The sequence below is a fragment of the Eptatretus burgeri genome, chromosome 4, assembly GCF_056783735.1.
Source record: "Eptatretus burgeri isolate ZD-2024b chromosome 4, Ebu_testis_v1, whole genome shotgun sequence".
NCBI classification, from domain to species: Eukaryota; Metazoa; Chordata; class Myxini; order Myxiniformes; family Myxinidae; genus Eptatretus; species Eptatretus burgeri.
Genome location: NC_140964.1, coordinates 49445125 through 49466732, shown reverse-complemented (window position 1 = coordinate 49466732; position 21608 = coordinate 49445125). Strand labels below are relative to the sequence as shown.

The following is a 21608-nucleotide window of genomic DNA, read 5'->3' as shown; positions in this document are numbered from 1 at the left end:
GATGTTTTGTGGTTAATTTGAGTATGTTATGATAAGAAAAATATCGTACTTGTGATGGATTGGTACACACGACTATTTCTGATGGTTGTATTCCTTGTGCAGGTGGTGGAAGGTACACCGAGAGAGGAGCTTTCGTGGTTCTATTTTGAAATCTAAGTTTTATCATTTGATCACTACATGTTGAGGTTATTGGAATAGTATCCACCTGTTGATAATTCTATATCTCGGCATTTGGTGGAAGTTCAGCACAATATTTGCACCTCAAACCTTCTCAGCTCAGATGAGGTTAAAAACCAATTGTGTAGTTCAGTTGCACAAGGATTACGACTGGTCCACTGGCTTGTTCCAATCAAAAAGCGGAAAATAAAGTCATGCCACACATTCCTGTTTTTTGATTGGGCAAGCTGATTGCTTCCTTCAATCGGTGATGGAAGGGATATGTCACTGCTTGTCAATTATACAAGTCCACAAACATAATAATATTCCAATGATGAAGTTGTGTTGCACTCTTTTTATTATTCTTAATGAAACCCATTTCATCCTCGAGCCAGCTGCAACCAGAATTCTAATCCGAATCTTGATAATTGATATGACAATGAGTGTGTAAATCGGTACGGCACTGACTTTCATTAAAGATAAAATCGTTTCCAGATGTAGCTGCTGATCTTAACATGAATACAACATGAAGCAAAGCAAGAATGTGGTACAATCGTGAGATTATGGAATTGTGAAGATGCTCTATGTGGTCCCGGTGATCCGCTGCAAAAACTGCAATACTTCAAAGCCAGTTTCCCATGGAACAATATGCGGTGAGACATTAGTGGAGCCCTCAGAAACCATTTCCTTGATCCAGCGCATCAGGCTGTAACCTTTCCTGGGCAACACAGCATCGTTGCAAGACAACGAAAGGACAGGACACAGGTCATTAGCACCATCACCCACGTAGACAACGGATGAGAAACAATAAAGCTGACTGGCAACATACTCTCGTAACACCTGCCCTTTGCAAAGATTCACTGGGCACCGAGAACAAGAATGGCTGTGATACGGCTTCAACAACACGTGCCCACACGCATCTATTGTGGCCGGGTTGGTGAAGATGTGACCAAAAACGTGCTGCAGACCCGCTCTCTGCAGAATCCAGTCAATGAAGAGCGAGTTGGAATCGGATACAAGAACCACATCAAAGCGGTTGTGCTCCTTCGCCAGCCAGCATAGTAACTCTGCCATTCCCTCCACGAGCTGCATCTCTTTGAGGCGTGCTTTCAGTTTGCCCACAGTGACCCCACTATCATCCAGGTAAGCAAGAACTTTGCGCATGTAGTTTGTCCACTGACCCTTGATGTAGTTTTGTTTTAGAGTGGCAGGCAATGGATCTGGGAGACAACCTGTTATCCATGTGTCGCTGTTTCCATCAACAATTGTGTGGTCAAAATCAAAGGCCAGCAGTATTTTGTGCGGCTCGACCATGGTATCAGCTGTTGAATGGTACCATCGTTGCACGAGTGAAAATAATTTTGCTTAACATTTCATTTTCCTTTCTAATCATGTAAAAGTGGCAGAATCTTGAACCAGCAACCCCTTCTCTTTTTCTCCTCCTCCCCTATATCAATTTACCTCCTCTCACTTCCCCTCCAACTTCAGCACCTGTGAGTATGAAAGAAATAGATGGCGAGTTAGAAATGACCATCAAGCAATTGTTCAAATAACTGTTTTTAAAGAGATCAAATGCAAGGCTTCAAAAGTCTTTACTTTTACCACAGAAAAAAGCCTGAGAGGACACACCCATAATGTTCATGTATAAATTACACAATTGCTGCACCTCCTTGTCTATATATTACTAAAACTCTCATCTTGTATGTATGTATGTATGTATGTATGTATGTATGTATGTATGTTCCCGAAATACAGCCAAAATGGTACACGATAGCACAAAAATTTTAGGGCCACCTTACTCACCATTCGCCTGCCGTGTACAGCATCAAGTTTTGTTTAAATTGGGCAACGAAAATTTTTTTTATCAAAAAATCAATTCCCGATTCAGTAAAGTACTCTTCGGGAGTATTTGAAAAACGCAAACAACCTCAGCAGTATAGTTTGCTGGAGCTATCTTTTTTTGTTTTCTTGCAATGATTTTTTTTTTCATCAACCGCCGTCACAACGGGAACCCAACAGGTTCACGAGTCATCTAGCGTCACATATTTTTGTTCCCCCAGAGCTCGTGCTGTTTTACCATAAAGGCAGCCACACACCATTCGATGCAATGCAAAAAGATTGTCGGTGACAGTTTTTGATAATCGTGTAATATGCGGTGGTGGACGACCGTCATCAACCAGTTTTCAGGTGCATCAGCGACAATCGTAAAGGTTGAGCATGTTTACCTTTTACAATTGTGCTTCATGGTGTCGTGTACTGCAATCTCCAACAATCACTGAAGCGGAAAAATGCAATGACCAATTAAACTTCAGCTTTCAGTAGATTCCAGGCATATCATCATATCTGCAGCATAAAAAAACAACTAATAATTGTAGCTTTTGTGAACTTGAAGCCCAAAAGGGTATTAGGAAAGATCAATATGACAGCCTGAGGTGTGTTCCCCGAGCAAATAGCTTATCGCTTGCCAAGCCAGCTGTTCCACATCAAGCCGCTTGGCAAGAAGAACATGCGACAAAGAGAGGCGCTTCGCCAAGTCAGCAAAAATGTCCGCTGTAGTTGGATTCAAAACGGTCCAACCAATGAAATGTTCAGAGGCATACCCCTGTTATCCATACTGTACTCATATTTGAATGTTCATTTCATGCTTTGTTTTTTTTCTACTTTTCATCCAAATTCATCAAGATCTACAAACATCCAAACGCTTCTTCCCCAAAATGCACAGTGGTAAGCTCCAGAGATAAATTTGGCACGGGGGCTCCTCCTTCTGACTCCCCATTTATTTATTTTTCTTTCTTCCCCTATTCCTCGTCCTTTGTAGCTGCTGAAGACGCTGCCAACACAACAAATTCGTTTTGGGGAAGTTGTGAGAAGAGGATCGAGAAAAACATGAAAATGACAGACAGGACAAGGACAGCACTTGCTCGAGTAGCACGATAATATTGTTACCAAGGAGACCGCCATGTTGTTAAGCGGTATCGAGCACTCGGTTTCATGGGTGTGCTTGCTTGAGCGCTTTGAATCAAGCAAGCCGCTTGCTAACGGAACACACCGCTGAACCTGCCCTTTTCTGTATCCTCACTGTAATTCACGGACCGATGTTGGATTGTTTGTCACGCTATTCCAACAGTTTGGGGTTGATTACATCCAGGCTTGCTACATAGGATCAGCATGACCCCAATTAAGGTGTGGGGGGGGGGGAGTTATCTTTGCTGGTGGTCTTGGGAGGGGGGAGGAAGCATAATCACGATGTAAATGTGTATCGTGTAGCGCTGCTTAAAGCCTGGAAAAAATAACCCAGGTTACGTACATGAAGTAAAAACATACGTACTGCTTATAAATTCAAAACACCTCACAGCACTGGACAGCATGGAGACAGGAATACTGCACTGTAAATGGTGGAGACTTGTCACACACCCTCACCTGCAATCCATAATGGAATCCAGGTTTTGCGGCGGCCTTAAGAGTGGTGTGGTTATTCATGGTGAGATACATTTTCTTCACCTTTTTGGTTCGCGGGCGCCAGCAGTGACCACTATTTTCGTTGTGTCTGTGTGTCCATGTGTCGGTTGGGTGGTCGCTAGACTACCGTTTTTCTCAGGTTTTCCATCTGTCTGTATGTCTTTATGTAATGGACAGCTCTGGAGGCCAGGAGTCAACTGATTTTGATGAAACTTGACTGGTAGGTTCATACCAGGATCTAGTTGTATGCTTTTGAGCACCGTTGCTATGGACGCCACCGTTGCCTAGCAACGGGACTGAAATTTTTGAAAAAAATCCAAAAAAATTTTTTTTCGAAAATAAAAAATCAGCTTCGGCGCTTTTATGCGCACTATAATCAACCTCTTTTTCAAAAATTTTCAGCCCGATCCGTCAAAAACTGTGACTAGTATGCAATTATGTAGCGACCACCCATGTCGCCTACCGGCTTGTCTGTCTGTGACTCTCTCCAGAGCATATAGTCCATGGGCCATGGGGTTTATCGGTATCGAATTTGTGGCAATTGTTTATGATGTTTTTCAGTTGGGTACATGTCTCAGGCATCATTTAAGCCTGGGTATCCCTCGCAATATGGTAGCTTAATAGTGGTTACCCTCGATAGTCTGTTTTTTAGGTAGTATAAGTGATGAAAATTGAAATTTCATTAAAATTTTACAAAATATTGACCACAATGACCAAAACTTGCTTTCAATATGTATCAAATAAATTAACGATGATTTGTAAACACAAAAAATATTTTTAAAATTGATTAATTTTAAGATTTTTCCATTTTTACCACAAAATTAGCAAAAAAATAGCCTCATTTGATTTTGTGTACGGACGTTTTATTCAATATTCATAAAACTAATGGAGATAAAGCTGTGCTTTATGCATGAAAAACATCCCCAATCATTGCTCGTAACTGGTAATGCATCAGAAATTCATAAACATATTTGACTTTTTAAATATTTTACATTTAGCTACCCTACCCCCCTAAATTACAAAAATATGCTTTTTTCATCCATTTGCTTAATGATGTAACCTTACAACATGACATGACATTAGATTACTGGATATCACTCTTGCCTATTTGTTAACATCACTAGGAATTTAATAGGTTACCAAAGCACTTTAGAAAGTCAATCTTCCTCCTCATATTCCTCATGGAAGTCTGGTCCTTCGTCATTTTCTTCATCATCTTGTAGTCTGTTTTTCACAGGTTTGTAACTTGCACATGAAAGTGCACTTCAGCCCATTTCCCATGCATGAGCAATGTGGAGCTTTGCAAACTCTACGACAGTTACAACTCAGTAGATCAAGAACTGTCTGTGGAGCAGGCAATCCAGTCATCCACTTGACGCCTAAGGCACTGTTGTCTTCTAGAGTCCAGCCATGTCCAACTGGATCAGGAGCACAAATCTCTTGCTCTAAGCTACGTCTCCAAATGGCTGCCTGGTAGTTAGCACGGAGAGTATGTTGATACAGTGCATCATGACATGGAGGCAGTTGTGAAGAGTCCCCTTCCCCTTTTCGAGTGCAGAACATCAGATAGCGACATTCATTGATATCACAACAGCTTAGCAGTTGTGGCAGATACATTCTGCAAGTGAAGGCCTCTCTTTCCCCTAGTTACAGCATGAATGAGGTCTTGCCCAAAGGACTTGATTTGCCTGTTGGCTGAAACTGTAAGGTTTTCATTGCCACATGTTCCTGCTATTACTGTGCGATAAAAATGAATTACAGATGTAGACAAGAATGCATCTGCATTGTTTAATTCATCTGGCTGTGGGGGCCATATTTCTGTATGATTATGGGCCAAAATATCAGCACGAAGTAGCAATGCTGCTTTTGTCAATATTGTCCTATTGTCAGATTCATTTGACTTCAGGATGCTTCGTTCTTGCTGTAAATTCAGAATGTCAACAACTAATTTTTCTTGAGAGATACTATCTGGTATCTGATAAGATATCTGATAAGATACTTGAGAGATTCACAGAATCCTGAAATTCTTCTTCTAACTTGCGGCGTAGGTTCTTCCTAGTTGAATCTGAGACCTGTGTACAACCCAACTCTTTCATGTGGTCCAGTAGCATGGTCCGGAGATCATTAAACATTATAGCACGGGGGTTCACAAATAAATTGCACCGGATATAACGACATACATACTGGAAGGCTTTGTCCTCAATTTTACAGTACTCATTTTCAGCTGGACTGTCAGTAGATGAACATTTTTTCACATAATCTTCTTTGGTATATGCTCTGTAACATGACCTGTGAAAATGAGCCTCTGCAGCTACTGCTTCTCTACTAAGTAAGGCAACTACTCTGTCATCTAATTTACTAACAGCAACTTCACGAAGTTTGGCATCTGCTCCAGTAGTTACGCATTTCTGCAAGAGTTCACGGGTCTTGGACCCAGATATATACTTGCTCTGTTTCTGACACAGGATACACTTCTGTTCACATACCCTGGAAGTACTGGGTTGTTCTCTAATAGATCTTCTAATAGTTGCAATTTCATGGAGCTTGTCAATGGGTGATTCCTTGCGCTCTATAGCCTCCAACTGTTTCTTCATTGTAAAGAGTTTTCGGCATTTTGCATGGTATGTTAATTGTGGAAGTTCATTTCCATTCAATTGTTTAGCAATATCCAGAAGGGGCTGATGATTTCGTATTTTTGCAGCCCGCAGTAATGTTTGCCAGGAGTCATTATCCTTCAGTTGAACGAGAGGTGCTGTAATGTCTTCATTAGGATTGTGCACTATACAAACACAATCCTCATGGTCAACTCGAGGTTGCTTGGCAGGATGGTCAGTGGACATCGCTGTTGGGCCCTGTCTGGTACACCTGAAACAAAGTAGCGTATGGCCATATCCATCACCACAAAAGTAAAGCAAAGCAAAGAAATCATGCATTTATGTTCCCTAATGACTAGTAGATAAATGTAAATGTGATATAAATATATCCTATCAAGGTATTTAATGATATGCAATATGCATTCATCAGTAGTAACAAATATAAAAATGTGTTATTTTTCAATTATGGGGATAGGATTAACTGAATGTTAAATTTTCCAAATTCATACATATTTTTATAGGTAAATAATACTTATGCAGTTATTGGCGATGATTGGGGATGTTTTGGGCATATAAAACATTCTCTTATATACAATAGTTTTTGACATATAGAATAAAGTGTCAGCCGCAGAATTCCATATTGAAGAATATTAGGGACTTAAATTCTCATAATATAATTTATTTCTCAATATATACCCACATCATTGACAATCTTTGTATTTACATCATACCAACCAATTACCTGCAACAAAATAAATATATATTTGATCATTTTTATAAACATTTTGGATGTCCTGAAGCTGAAATTTAATTTTCCTAATTTTTTCCTGATTAAAAACAGAAAATCAAGGGTAACTACTGCTAAGCTACCATATTACGAGGGCGACCCAGGCTTAAATGATGCCCGAGACATGTACCCAACTGAAAAACATCATAAACAATTGCCACTAATCCGATACCGATTCATGAAAATTAGGGCCTTGGCCCATGGACTAATAGCTCCATGACGTTTGATGCGATCTTGATGAAACTTGGACACAAGCTAGATATCATGGTCGAGTTGTGTCTTTTTGTATGAGGGGTGTCCCACGCCCCTTGTGGGCGGAGCCACTTGAACTTTTTATTTATTTTTTCCTCGATTTTTTCTCACAATTTCATTTCCTAGAAGCTGTGTGAAATGTCCATAAGTACAACATATAAACTAGAGTGGTGTCAAAGCCACCCAATGCTCGCCTGTTTATACATTTATCGTTTTTAAAAGACTAGTCTAATAATAGATTTTTTAAAGCATTGCAGTGATGTCTGATCCAAATAATTTTAAAGCAATATATGTATTTGTATATTGTAATCAGTAAACAAGAGGTCCACACGTGGAATTCAAAACTCAAAGAGGGGTGAACTTTCTCGCTGCAAAAAAGTCAACAAAGGCTTTCAGAGGTAGGAAATGCCGATGGCCCGAACTGGAAGACGAACTTGAAGACTGGGTTAACACACAGAGAGTGGATGGTCAGGGTGTTTCTACTGTTCAGATTAGACTCAAAGCAAGATCGATCACTTTTTGTGGCTAATTTTCGGACGTTTTTGCATTTGGTTTTTTTTTTGTGCAACATTTGCGGCTTATAAACCAGTGTGGCTTGTGTGTGTTTAAATTCCAGATTTTTTTTTTTAATTTAGGGGATGTGGCTTATATAATGATGCGCTCAATGGTCTGAATTTTATGGGACTCGCCTTGCCATGAGAAACGCATCTAAAAGAAAAAGTAATATGTAGTGTTGGGAGTTGGGGTGCAGACAGGAACGGATAGAAAACAGCATCCTGGTTGCCATGGCAACCACTTTAGATGACGAACGTATGTTGCGACACACCGTCTCCACAGTCTGTACCTATGTACCAAATATGAAACGTGAAAGTTGAAAACTTTGGGAGTTAGAGTGCGGACAGGAACGGCCGGAAAGACAGACAGACAGACGGACGGACAGACAGACAGACGGACGACCGGTATCACATAATACGCCCCGACATTATATATATATATATATATATATATATATATATATATATATATATATATATATATATATATATATATATCGGGCGTATAAAAAAATCGTGTGGTAGATAAAAACATTAGAAAGGAAAAAATAACTTGCACCAAAAACTTTAACATTTTCACGCCGGGGAAGAGGCGAGCTAAAAATCCGATTTGATGTGGTAAATTTTGACGGAAGAGACAGATTTTTACGGTCGGGCTTCCTCAAAAGCTTCCACCAACTCAATTGTACCTATCGTGGCATTGTTCAATAATGGCCGCGAACCATGGTCGCCTCCCGGTTTGTTACTTACTCAATTGTAACCACCCCACGCATCCGATACCCTTCCACTCCGTACACGGCCGTTTCTGAAAGGAAGGCGATGACGAGACGACGAATCTTCAATCTTTCTCCTCACGTCTTCTTCATGAAGGAAGAAAAAAAAAAAAAAAAAAAAAAACTGCAGTTAAACACGCAAGACAATCGCTGCTAATAATAATTATTGCAGTTTTAATACGACTTTGAATTCCAAAAGACGAGCATCGCTCGGATACCGGCCGGTACAGTGTTAATCATCACATCCTTCATTCACTCAAGGATACTCCATCTCGTCTCGTTTATTATAAATTAGACATCGAATCCAAGCACGACTCACAATTCCGTGCATGTCAAACTCGGCAATACATTAAACAATAAGATTAAAACATGTACTGTATAACAAAGGAGATATTTCAGCCCGAGTAACACACGGCCTGTTTATACACCGCCTAATTAGTAACCGTCGCTTACTTCATTAAAAAAAAATGATATATAAGTACTAAATGACGGTATATTTAAAAATATAACATATATCTCCTGCTCAATGATCTCAATTGACCAATCTCATCGCGATTTTGTACTTTAATCTTGTGATTGCATGTTCAAATCGAGAATGCTCGGAATGCAACGATAAATGACCGAGTGAACTTTATTGCCTCGGACGATGCTTTGCAGCATTATGTAACCTCGGGAATCTGCCGTGTCAGGAGCAGCAGAGAACTCGTGGCGATTATGACAGCAGGTAACTTCTAATAGAGGATGGTCAAATTGATATATCTCACTACCGTCAGCACTTTTTGTTTAAACTCAGCATTTGGTCTTAAACGAGTCATGTTATGGTACTCTTCAAGATCCAGGTGGATGCCGGATGCAAATATGCCCAAATAAGGAATTGTAGCACATGCATGACCAAATATGGTTAAAAAAAATTGTCTGCGATTTTGAACGAGTTGGCATGGAAACTTCCATAATAAATAAAATTGGACAAGATACAACTCTTACTTCGGTATCAATGGCTGGTTTGTAATAATTCCTTTTTAAAATAAGCTCAAATGAGCTAAGATCCTCATCCTCTTAATGATGACGTCATAAAAACGAATATGACGTCATTGTGATGTGTCAGGTTTGCGATAAATTATATCTGTGCTAATGCCCGGCTTGATTCCCGCAAACAAAATTCAAACAGCTTGCCTAGTTTCGGACATAATGGTATAGGCGATTTCCATTAGCGGCGATATTATGACATCAACTTTTTTTTTCTAGGAAGAATTTCCAAAATCGGAGATGGTTACTGTCTGCGCAGGGTATTTTTACATATACATGCCAAGTTTCACGAAGATCCGATGAAAACTCTGGGTTGTGAAACAAAAAAAAATGTCAAAAAATAGGAATTACGTCATAAAAATTGATATGACGTCATAGTGATGTATCATATGTGCGGTAATTCATCTCTGCTAATGCCCTGTTCGATTCCCACAAACAGAATTCAAAAAGCTTGCCTAGTTTCGGACATAATTTTTAAGGCGATTTCCATTTGCGGAGATATTTTGACGTCATAACTTTTTTTTTTCTAGGAGGAATTCTCAAAATCGGAGATGGTTACTGTCTGCGCAGGGTATTTTTACATATATATGCCAAGTTTCAGGAAGTTTCGATGAAAACTGTAGGCTGTGAAACAAAAAAGTCCACAAGAAGAAGATGAAGAACAACAACGTGAGTAAGACTTAGAGATCCTCCATGAGGATCTAATAAAAGAGTCAGAAATTAGAAAACGAATCGTTTTTCTCAAAATTATGTTTTCTTGCATGATTAATGGGTAATTAAAGCGATATAAATTTGGATTTCTCTCAGCAGAATTGTTTGTGTTCCAGACATGTATTAGAGATATTTACAGTTAAATATTACTCCCTTTTTCATGAGCTTCTGATGTTTATTGATTACAGAATTACATGCAATAACAGCTCATTGTCATGATGTGGTCAAAGTGACCAAAATCTATAGTATTGCTTTATCCCATTCTTTCAATGTTAACCAGAACTGGAGGATTTCACAAAGAAAAGTAGATGATCCAAATTTCAAACTGTGGAGCACTTACCTCCAGATAGATGATTGAGACCATGCTCAGGTTCATCCGAGCAAATCCAGATGGCAACTGGAAGCTTCATCTGGATGCCTTTGTTGATATGCTGCCTTGGCTTACCATCTATGATGACACAAAATGGGGGCTAGTGTATCTAGCAGAAATGAATAACTTGCAAACAACTGCGCCAGGGTTAATGCAGAGTTCATGAGGGGGAACTGTGTAGTGAAAGCAAGTTCTCATCAATTTACCCAAGTGGCCACAGATCGAGCTGCTGAGTGGTTGAAGACAATGTTGAAGCTCTCGAACGGAATCATTGACATCATCAGAAATGATCCAGCTCGTGACAAATTCTGTGCAACGTGGTATGAAAAAAGCAGCAATATTGGGTGATGTGTCTCAGTTGCTTGGATTTGAAGATGGCTGAAGATGAGCATATTTCGACGCAGAGCAATGACCTCCCTCCGAAGCTCTCTCACGATGGAAATGCAGTGAAGAAATTGCTTTCACAATTTGAATGATTTCATGTGTTGAAGGTCAAAGTGATCATGATCATAAAGACGGTGATGATGAAGAGATCAGAGAGTGATTTTATGCTGATTGTTGTGTCCACTGGTGATGTAGTGATTGAAGAGTTAGCCACGGATATGGACAGTGAAAAGGAGAAAGAGGAGGCCCTGGTGAAGGACTTTGTGGAGAAGAGGCTAATTTCCAAAACTGTACCATTCATTACTGCTTTTCCATTGAATAATTCAGACATTTGCATCATTGTGTCTGACTGAAGTACATTGTGGAGCAAATTAGGTCATGCAAATAAAGGCACACTGAAAACTTATACAACAACTTTTCAATGTTTCACTGTCTGGCCAAATCATTCAACTGCAAGGTGTTCTCCAGCATGAGTAATCACCATTACTACTGGCATTAATGAAAACAGATTAGAAATAGAACGGCACTCTTCGACGTTGTGACATCGCCAGATATGCCTCCACCCACATTGTTACATCATTATACATACTTGTATCAAGTTTGATATCAATCCCTGAACCCAGATTCAAAACATGAAATAACTCTGTCTGCAAGAGCATGCTTCCTATCAGGTTGAAATTGAAAGCATATCGTCATGGTTTTGGAAAATTTACCCCTGGGGAGAGCATACATGTACACGTAGGTGACCAGAGGATCAGTTATTTCATTAGTCTTTGTATAAATAGTCCTTGGTCCCTTGTCAAAGGGCTATTTGGAGGGCATGCATTGGCTTGGCTGTGTTTGTCCCGTGTCATGTCTCTTCTTCTGTTACTTTCAATCATCCATCCAATACCCCATCGGCCCATTACGACGGTCCACCAATAATCTCTCCTCCATCAAACATCCTTTCAACAGTCCCTCCTTTACCCCATCGGTCTTACCTTCAATCCCGCAGCCGTTTGGTCATCCCTTGGTTGTGTGGGGTTCTTTTCTATGTTACCTCCATCCACGCATTGCTTGGCAACCCATCGGGTGCTCTCGCATGCATGTTCGCGGCTTGGTGCTCAGCAAGGCCTGCGAGGCACGGCGCTTCTCTCGGGCATGGTACAGTACAAAACAGTGCGACTGGGCATTTTCCACGCGAAGGACAGGGCTGGGGACTCTCACTGCGGCTTTGCACATGTAAAGGGCAGGGTGGGGGCTTCGTTGAAGCTTCCCTCAGAACGGTGTGGCAATTTCCACAAGTGATGTCATACACCTGCCCCAATTGGCTGTGAACTAATGGGAGGGGAGAAGGCAAAATAAATCTGATGTGAAGAAGAAGCAGAAAGGCAAGAGAAGGACTCATGAAAGCTTGTGCGAGCAGGGACGAAGAGCGCTCCTGAGCAGACGGCTCAGAAACCAGAAAGGGAAGAAGCAAAAGGCAGAAAGCAGAAGAGACGGCAGAAGGCAGGCGCAGGAGGCTGAGGGAAGCAGAAAGGAGAAACAAGCGAGATAAGCTCGCCTGAGCAGAAGACTGACGGTCTGAAACGGCTCGTGAGGAAAGGAACAAAAATGTGTGAGGGAAAAGAAAGGAAAGTTTCACGAGCAGTTGGTGTCGAGCTTCTGTGGAAAAAGAACACTCCTTCCACGAGTGTCGTTCTGCCCTCTCGATCCTGTCAGCCATGAAGGAAGAGGAGGGTGAACGGTGGCACCTCATCGATGGGGGTCCGAGGAGGAAGGATCTGAGGCAGAGGAGGGCGAGTCACACATCGAGCTTGCATATCTGGGATGCCAGAGAGGACTTGCCTAATGGGTCCAGGCACCTCAGGGACGTGGCTACATGTCCCCATCACTTCGAATCTCCACTGCCTATCTTCCCCATCCATTTTCCTCCACATTCTGTATATTTGTGTGAGGTGAGGGGAGAAGGAAAGACTGCTTTCCTTTTCTCCATCCATTACTTTTATTTTATAGTCAAGTCCTTCTTGTTTTATTCTTTGTCCCTGAGTGAATGCTGGCCAAATATTTTGTTAATGTAATATTGGGGAAGAAAGCATGTTATGGTTAAACCTGCTCTTACGTGCCTTTTTGCTTTCTTGCTTATAAATACCCGCTTTTAAATTATTGCTTACTTGTGTATTTGTAATAAATAATTGTTTGTTGCTATTTCCAATCTGTCTCAGTTGTCTTTTCCTTTATTGGTTCGATGTAGTGCACAAGTAAGGTTAGTCGGGACATTCTACCCAAATAATTTGCTTTGTCAGCCAGCACGCACTCACTGTAATGCTCGGCAGTAATCCGTGTGTGCGCTGAGGGCACTGACCCCAATTAGCCAGCCGTCCACAGGTAAGGTATCACGCGAAGTAGTGTAACCCTGCCCGGATTGGCTGTGCCAATTGGCATTCGTGGTTGCTTAGAAACCTGCCGGTGCGCAGAGTTATCTGAGCCCGGAGGCCTCAGGACCCGGTGTTGGGGAGGGACCCAAGTGCTTCCCTTCGTGGAAAGCTTCGAACCCTGAATCCGAAACAAATTTGGTGTCAGGAGTGGGATTTGGTCCTGTTGGCGACTAGCACATCCCCAAAATTATAAAGAGCCAACATTTTAGTTTTTTTATGTTGAAGGCTACAGGCACAGACTGAATGGTCCTCATCATAGCCAAGCCTTAAATAAAATAACTGCATTAATATAAAAGTAAGGAAAGGGAGAATAGATTAAGAGTTTTTGAGAAAGTAAAAAATCTGCTTTTTGAAAAGGGGAAGGTCATAGGTGTTTGGGAAGACATGAGAAGGTAACGAGTTCCAGAGTTTGGCAGTGGAAGGGAAGAAACAAACATCATAACAGCCCACCCTTGAATTGCCAATGGCCACACAATAAGCATGTGATGTAGTGGCTTGTCAAGTATTCCTTGTTCTCGCTAATGGTGGAGGTACTGTATACAAGCAGCACGTTTTTGCGAGCAGAAACCGAAGTAATATCTGTGGAAAAGAGAAAGAGAGCCGACTATGCGGCGTAATTTGAGCGGGTCGAGTTTTGAGATCATATTGGTAGAGTTGACAAGTCGAATAACTTTGGATTCAATTCTGTCCAGTAAGTATGTGTAGCTGGAACCTTCCCAGATGTGAGAGCAGTACTCCATACAAGGACGAATCAATCCTTTATATAGTTCAGAGGAGAAGAATCTTCGACATCTGAACAAGACTCCTAATTTATTAGAGGCTATTTGTGTAATGTGTGGACTCCAGGATAAATTTGATGTAAGAGTGATACCGAGTAGGTTTATTGTATCACATGGTGTAATTGTAGAGCATTCAAAGGAGATTGGAGAGTTGAGAAGAGTTTCAGAGAGAGAGATGGGAAGAAATTGAGTTTTTGAAGCATTAAACTTAACTTGATTACATTTGCCCGACTAGGAGATCTTGTTCAAATCCAAATTTAAAGAGGTGGCTGTGATGAAACGAGATGTAGATCGAGTGAGGGAAGACTGGGAAGATGGGAGTTTTGATGGTGTCCTGGTTACTCGACTCTGGACATGCTGCTCCTTTTTTCTTTCTCGGCAATGGTTGAGGGTCCTCAATCTCAAACAAGAGGTTAGGACCGTCTCCCTGGATATATCTCAGGCATTTGACAGTCTGGCATCGGATTTTGCTTGCCAAGCTCTCTGCCTGTGGCATCGAAGCCCACCTCAGTTCCGAGATTTTTGACTTCCTCCACTCACGTGGTAAACACATCGCTATCAATTGAACTCTGCTTTATTTGCCCAGTGAAAGCTGAGGTGCTCTCAAGTAAGCTTGATCCTCATCTACACAAATGACCTCTCCGATTCTTTGGGATAATCCTCTCTTCCATTTTGCAGACAACTCCACATTGTGTCATACAGTAACCCACCCTACTGACAGGCAGACAGCAGCTGCATCACCCTCTGCTCATCCAGATATAACTAGAAAGTTCAGAGAACACCTTACCCTACACAGTCTTGGAAAAAAGGACATGGAAATGGTCTTTTTAATTCTTGCTTTGCGTTTCCGAGCACGACCAATATTTCTGACAAGCCACAATTTTGTCTGAATCTCCATATTCCCCAATACTGACAGCATGAGCGACCCAGTTGATTGGTCAAGGTTGCGTAAAATGGCATACAACTAAACTGGAGGTTTTTGGAAGAGAAAACCAGGCGATGTGTTCTACACTACCACAGTGTCCTAGTAAATAGAGAATTTAAATTGAAATTAGAAAAGCACTTGGTAGATCACATATGTCCACCAAGCTGAACAGTTTACATTTTGTATCCCACTGATAGGACGGATCTGCAACTGGACCTTCACCAAAATCAAATTGGCTTGTTCTTGTCACCTACCCATCTCAATCCACCAAGTTTTGTCATAACCCATCCACAAAGTTTTTAAATATAGTCCTATATATCGTTTTTTGGCCCCATCTCAGTTATGAAGAATCACTTTAAAAATCCTAGCATCCGGATCAATATCTTCACTAAAATATAATCAGTTCATCCTTGTTACACACCCAACCTGTCTACCAAGTTTCGTCCGAATCTATCAACAGCCTTTTGGGATATCCTGCTCACAAACGAGGAAGGGTGAATACAAAAATAGGGCTCACAGACAAACCATCCATCTTCGGAGGCTGAGGTAATTAAATAAAGGTTTTAAAGGCTGTAAAAAAAAACTTTTGCAGACGTTTACCACCATTGATGCATCATATTTTACTCCGCCTTATTTCACATGTTAAATAGTTATTCGTGCCTGTTGCTTGTATCCAGTATAATAATAATAATAATAATAATAATAATAATAATAATAATAATAATAATAATAATACCAAGTCTGAAGACGACGATGGTTCACGAGCGGTATTTGACGATGTAGATTGTTTCAGAAGTCAAGGATGAGACAATGTGATAATGTTTGACCAAGTTATAAAAATGATCAACATGATGTGGTACGGGTGACAGGTTATTAGCTGCAAAATGTCGAAAACCCGGTTTCATTCAACAACTTAAAAAATTTGACCTTTGCATAACCTTTAAAGGTCACAAAACAATGTTGTGGACATTAAAATAAGGAAACGATACGTGCTATAGCTTATTAGAGTTAGTTCGTCGAAGAAGGTTGAAAACCCGGTTCGATTCCCACAACTTTGAAAATTTGACCTTTGTGGCCTTTAAAGGTGAAAGGTCAAAGATTATGACCTTTGGTGCAAAACTTCCTCGAGAACATTCCAGGAACAATATAATGTCATATAGGCTATATGACATTTCGCACTCCTCGGATTATCCATACTTTGATGAAATCAGCGTAAAAACAAACTTGAAGGGGGCGCCACGGGCAAGGTGTTCGAGATAGAGCAAAATGATTTCAAGACTTTAGGTGGGGAATGACCTCAAGATTATGCATAAAAAATATTGGCATCCGAGCTCTCAAAGTTTGGGCGGTCGTATGAATTTTATGTCAAAATTAGCAATTTTCTAAGTTTTTGACCTTGTGACCTTGACCTTGGGACGAAAATGAAAAATCGGACGACAAGTTTTAGATAATTCATTTTGCTATTCAAATACTGAAGAACCCATTCCATTCAGTCAATTCCCTAAGAGAAGATAGATTTTTAATCCGACTACCCCCTAAAAATGGCTATTTTTGGGGCGTGGCTCCGCCCACAATGGGCGTAGCACGCCCTCATCCAGGAAAACACAACTAGACATTGATATCGAACACATAACCAAGTTTCATCAAGATCGGATCAAAGTCCACAGAGTTATGCTCTGGACAGACAGACACACAGACAGACAGACACAAACATAATGAATATCGTGGTCACTCTGGCTGGTGCTCGTGAACCAATAATAACCATTCCTTTCATGACTCGAGTCGTGGAGGGCTGCCAAGGCAGTTTAATTTGGCTAAGAGGCACAGTCCACTTGACGCAGGATACTCAAATGGCTTATTATCCCAGTAAGCTCTAATTATTTTTCACCTCAACTCTGATACTGCATCCGGTCCAGATGGCATCAGCCCACGTGTCCTAAAAACCTTTTCTGCTGCTCTTACTCACCCTCTCTCTGTTCTATTCACCCTCTCATTCACTCAAGGTCATTTGCTTTCTGCTTGGAAATCAGCAAATATTACTGCTCAACATAAAAAACGTGCAAAAACAGATACCTGCAACTACAGACCAATCAGCCTTCTCCCAATCATCAGCAAGGTTATGGAATCCATCATCGCTTCCAACATTAAATTGTTCCTTTCTCCTACCGCTTGATTTCCAATCATTTATTTGGATTCAGACCAGGTTACTCTTCCTTGGACATGCTGCTTCTGCTTTCCCAACAATGGATAGAGGTCCTCAATGCCAGACAAGAAATCAGAGCCATCTCCCAAGACATATTGCGAGCTTTCGATACAGTCTGGCACCCCACCCTGCTCACCAAACTCTGTTCCTATGGTATCCAAGGCAATCTCCATTCATGACTCACAGACTTCCTCTCCTGTCACAGTCAATATGTGGCTCTTAATGGAATTCTCTCATCCCCTCTTCCTGTCCAGGTTGGAGTTCCTCAAGGCAGTGTTATTAGCCCTGTGCTTTTTCTGGTTTTCACCAATGATCTCTCCAACTCTCTGGAAAATCCTCTTTATCTCTTTGCTGACGACTCCACCCTCTGCCGTACCATCTGTCATCCCTCAGATTGACAAGTTGCAGCCTCTTCACTCTCTGCAGATCTGGATAAAATCACAAGCTGGTCCAGCACGTGGAATATGTCTTTCAATCCTAACAAATCTCACACTCACAATGTCTCTCCGAAAGGATCAACTGAACCCCCACCTCGATCTACTTTCTCAACAATCCTCTGGAAGAAGTCCTTTCTTTCAAGCTTTTGGGTCTCACTATCTGCCATGATCTTTCCTGGGGAAGCCACATTTCCGAGCTGGCCTCCACAGCAAGTCGCCTTCTGGGCATCCTCTGGCGTGCAAAGTCCTTCCTTGGCACACCTGAGCTCCTGACCACATACAAAGCTTTCATTTGCAGCCTGATGGAGTACTGCTCTCCACTCTGGGCTGGTGCTCCCGCCTTTCTTAGCTTCACGCTGTGGAACTTAAGGCATTTAGGATTATTGGTCTCTCCGATGATGAAACTGAGTCGTTGGGTCTCACACTCTCACTGCAGGCAGGTCGGTGATCTTTCTGTCTTCTACTGTCTCCTCTCCAGCCTCACCCCCTGCCCTGTCTGTGATCTGTCCCCCCCCCCCATATTTCCACAGGGTGCTCAAGGTACACCAGCAACCCCCTTCTGGTGAAACTACCAAAATCTAGAATCACTGCTCACCTTCACCCTTCCATTCCTCTTTTTCCCCACATCTGGAACAAACTCCCACACTCTCTTCAATCCACTCTTCCCAGCAGGTCGTCAAAACAGCTGTTCACCATCTCTTGTTTTTCCCCATCCAAAATCATGATCTTTTCTACCCCCGTTAATCCTCCCCAAACCCACCTTCTTCAAATTCCCTGCTTTCCTTCCTGAAAGTCCCTGTAGTACCATCTTGTTTACCCTGTGTACCCCACCCCATCCCCCTCCCTTCCACAGATCTCCTAATTTCTCTGTTCCACAGTTTTGTGCTTCCCTCTCCCACCCCTCTCGCCTCTTGCTCCCTTTGTTATACGTTCTGTGTGTTAGCTCTTATACGAGCCTCGACTTTTTTTCAAATAAAATAAAATAAAATAAATTTAAAATCTGGCCCTCATTTTGCCAACCTCTGAAGGATGACAGGCTGAGTCAACCCACCTGGTGTTATTTTATGGTAAGATGCCGGCTCACACTCAAGACACTAAGATCTTACACCAGCCAACTTAACCATTAAACCAACACCAGGCTTTGTGTTCTGTATGACGTTCCTAAAAACTGTAAGTTTCATGTTTGGAATGATTTTCAATTTTGTTTGACTGCCAGACAGGCAGACATGCTAAAAACAATCACCTTACTCATCTCTGTGCATGCGCAATTGGGAAGAGACTCTGTACAATTTGCCAAATTCAGAACCAAAGTACTGCTAAACTGCAGGTTTGTGTTCCAATCCATGTTCTAGTTTGTGTTCTACAATGTTCAAAATATAGCATTCAATTGAAATAAAGTTGTTCCTCAATCATAGACTGATGTTTGCAGTCAAAAAGACAAAGTGAACCAATTGCTTCACCCCACTTTTCACTTTGTATGCAGGGTGATTAGATGCAGGCCATTCAATCCCTAGAAAAATTAATCGTCTCACCTTGTCGCTCTGGAAGGATCGTCAAACAAACCCACCTATCTATACCTCCATGGTCAGCCACGAGAAGACGTTTAGTCTCTTGAACCTGTAGACTTCACCACTAGCCCTGACCTCTTCTGGTCGAACTATATTCCAAAGCTGTCCTCGAAAGCCAGCTCTCGACTGGGCATCCTCCATCATTCCAAGTATTTCCTTGACAAATTATAACCACTCACAGCCTTCAAGACCTTTGTCCATAGCTCAATGGAATACCACTCTCTCCCCCTTGGGCTGACACTACAGCATCACATCTGTCTCTTCTGGGTTCTGTGGAATCTCAAGCTCTCAACATTATTGAAATCTTCCCAGATGACGTCAAAGCATAAGGTCTGTTGGTTGTTGACTTCTCATCACATGCACATCGTGACCTCTTTTCTTTTCGTTTTTAAACTGCTTCTCTTCCAGTCCAATCCCCCTTGCTCTCTCAGCACTCCCACCACCCCCAGCGACTCCAGGATACATACATTATCCCAGTAAACATTCCCTGGTAACTTTTCAAGTGTAAGCCCTCTTGCTTATAAGAAGTGTTCACACCCAAGACGTCACATCACCTTCTTTCCCACTGTGGTTAGCAAATCTCTTTCAACATTTTGTTGAGAGAGTTTGCTGTCCTCATTTTCTATCCAAAGCAGACTGACTCTCATCCTTATAAAGCCTAGTTCGCGATACTGTTTCCAAAATTGACATTTCTGTATGCTGCCCATTTTTGATGAAATACGTTTTTTGACATTTGACAGCATTTCCGAAGTCCGAAAGTAAATCTTCAATTCCAACATTTCACGAACAACATGTAATGATGTCATAGATATAGCGGCCTGGCTTTGAATCAAACTGCTTTGACCCATGGGCTTCTGGACATTCTATACACAAGAGTGAAGGTCTGATTCCACAATCCTTCATGCCTGGAGTCAAGAACCTCACACCGCATCTATTTGATCTATTAAATAGCCACTTAAATTGGGACATTTTGGCCACTCAAACAGTCCATGGCCATCTGGCAATAGTGTACATCTCACATATACACAACTCTTCCAAATCGCACGTTTATTCATTAGTTTTGCAGTCATTTTCAATGCACACTCCGTACGAGACTCAAAAGAAAAAAATGGCAGCCCAAGAACAACATTCAACAGGTTACACCACCTGCAGAAGTTGCCTAACTTTCTGAAGGGATGGGAGGTGTTATTGTAATCTGTCCTTCTGTCAGTGTGCGAGTCTGCATGCAGATCTGCTTCACGATAGATCTTCATTTTCAGATCTACTGTAACCTCAATACTCTGGCGAGGCTCTGCATTATTAAATGCTGTCTTGGTCAACACAATCGGAAGATGGCCAATTTCGGAGAAATTTGCGTGAATCTAACTTAAAGGGTGAAACCTCGACATCATCATAATATAATGGGCGTAAGCCTGGAACTTCTAACACACTTTTCTCTGGACATATTCTGTTCATACTTCCGAAATCTTCACATTATGTGTTCCATGTATTTACGCAAGTGATAGCCGATTCAAAAAAATCGAATATCATAATATAATATATAATATAATGGGTTTAAGCCTGGAACTTCTTACACACTTTTCTCCAAACATATTCTGTTCATACTTCCGAAATCTTCACATTATATGTTCCATGTATTTACGCAGGTGATAGTGGATTCAAAATATCGAATATAGATAGAATTTTCAAACAGGGAATCGATGACGTCACAATCAGCAGCGTTTGGCGGCAAACTGATGGCCAGGTCCCAAACGACATGCTTTACTTAACTTAGTACATGAGTTCAGGACGTTTGTTCAACTCAGCATTTATGACTTTTATCCTGCCATGTTGTTAATCTGTTGATGGAGGTAATATAAAAACGATGAATATGTCAAATTGTTCGTGTTACTCATCCGTGAATCACTCTGTATCAAGGCCAACAATCGAAAGCGACCAGTCTTAAACGCTACCATGGGCACCCAGACACACCACCAATATGAACTGAGCTGTTGAATGCGGTGCAAAACATCCAAAGAAAGTACCGTAACCGAGTATTGTGATCCATCCTGTCTCCCATACCCGTCGTAGATGGGTATCTGCAAGTTTGCTTGATGAATACTGTATTACATCTGCAATATGATGTAGAAATTATCAGAAAAAATGGACTGCATGAGCTCTTTAAGCAATCTGTAAGGTGCCCACTGAGGCACCCAAAGCAATTCGAGGCCGCA

General features: G+C 41.4%; 1 protein-coding gene across 4 annotated transcripts; it reads right to left on the bottom strand.

The window, feature by feature from the left end:
* Nucleotides 1-496: 496 nt before the first annotated feature.
* LOC147028009 (pyridoxal phosphate phosphatase PHOSPHO2-like) lies at nt 497-8884 on the bottom strand. 4 transcript variants are annotated; one of them, XM_085877929.1, is made up of 4 exons: nt 8794-8884; nt 8553-8662; nt 2382-2431; nt 497-1647 (listed from the first exon to the last, which is right to left on the bottom strand). In XM_085877929.1, exon 4 carries the CDS (start codon nt 1468-1470, stop codon nt 739-741), a length of 732 nt encoding a protein of 243 aa, XP_085734055.1. In that variant the 5' UTR covers nt 1471-1647; nt 2382-2431; nt 8553-8662; nt 8794-8884; the 3' UTR covers nt 497-738. The 4 variants fall into 4 exon arrangements, 3 of the variants coding, with proteins under 3 accessions (XP_085734055.1, XP_085734056.1, XP_085734054.1); XM_085877930.1 differs by lacking the exon at nt 2382-2431; XM_085877928.1 differs by having other exon boundaries at nt 8553-8818.
* Nucleotides 8885-21608: the final 12724 nt, after the last annotated feature.

Coding starts and splice junctions, on each gene's coding strand:
- LOC147028009 (XM_085877929.1), bottom strand. CDS start 1,470: ATGGTCGAGCCGCACAAAATACTGCTGGCCTTTGATTTTGACCACACA.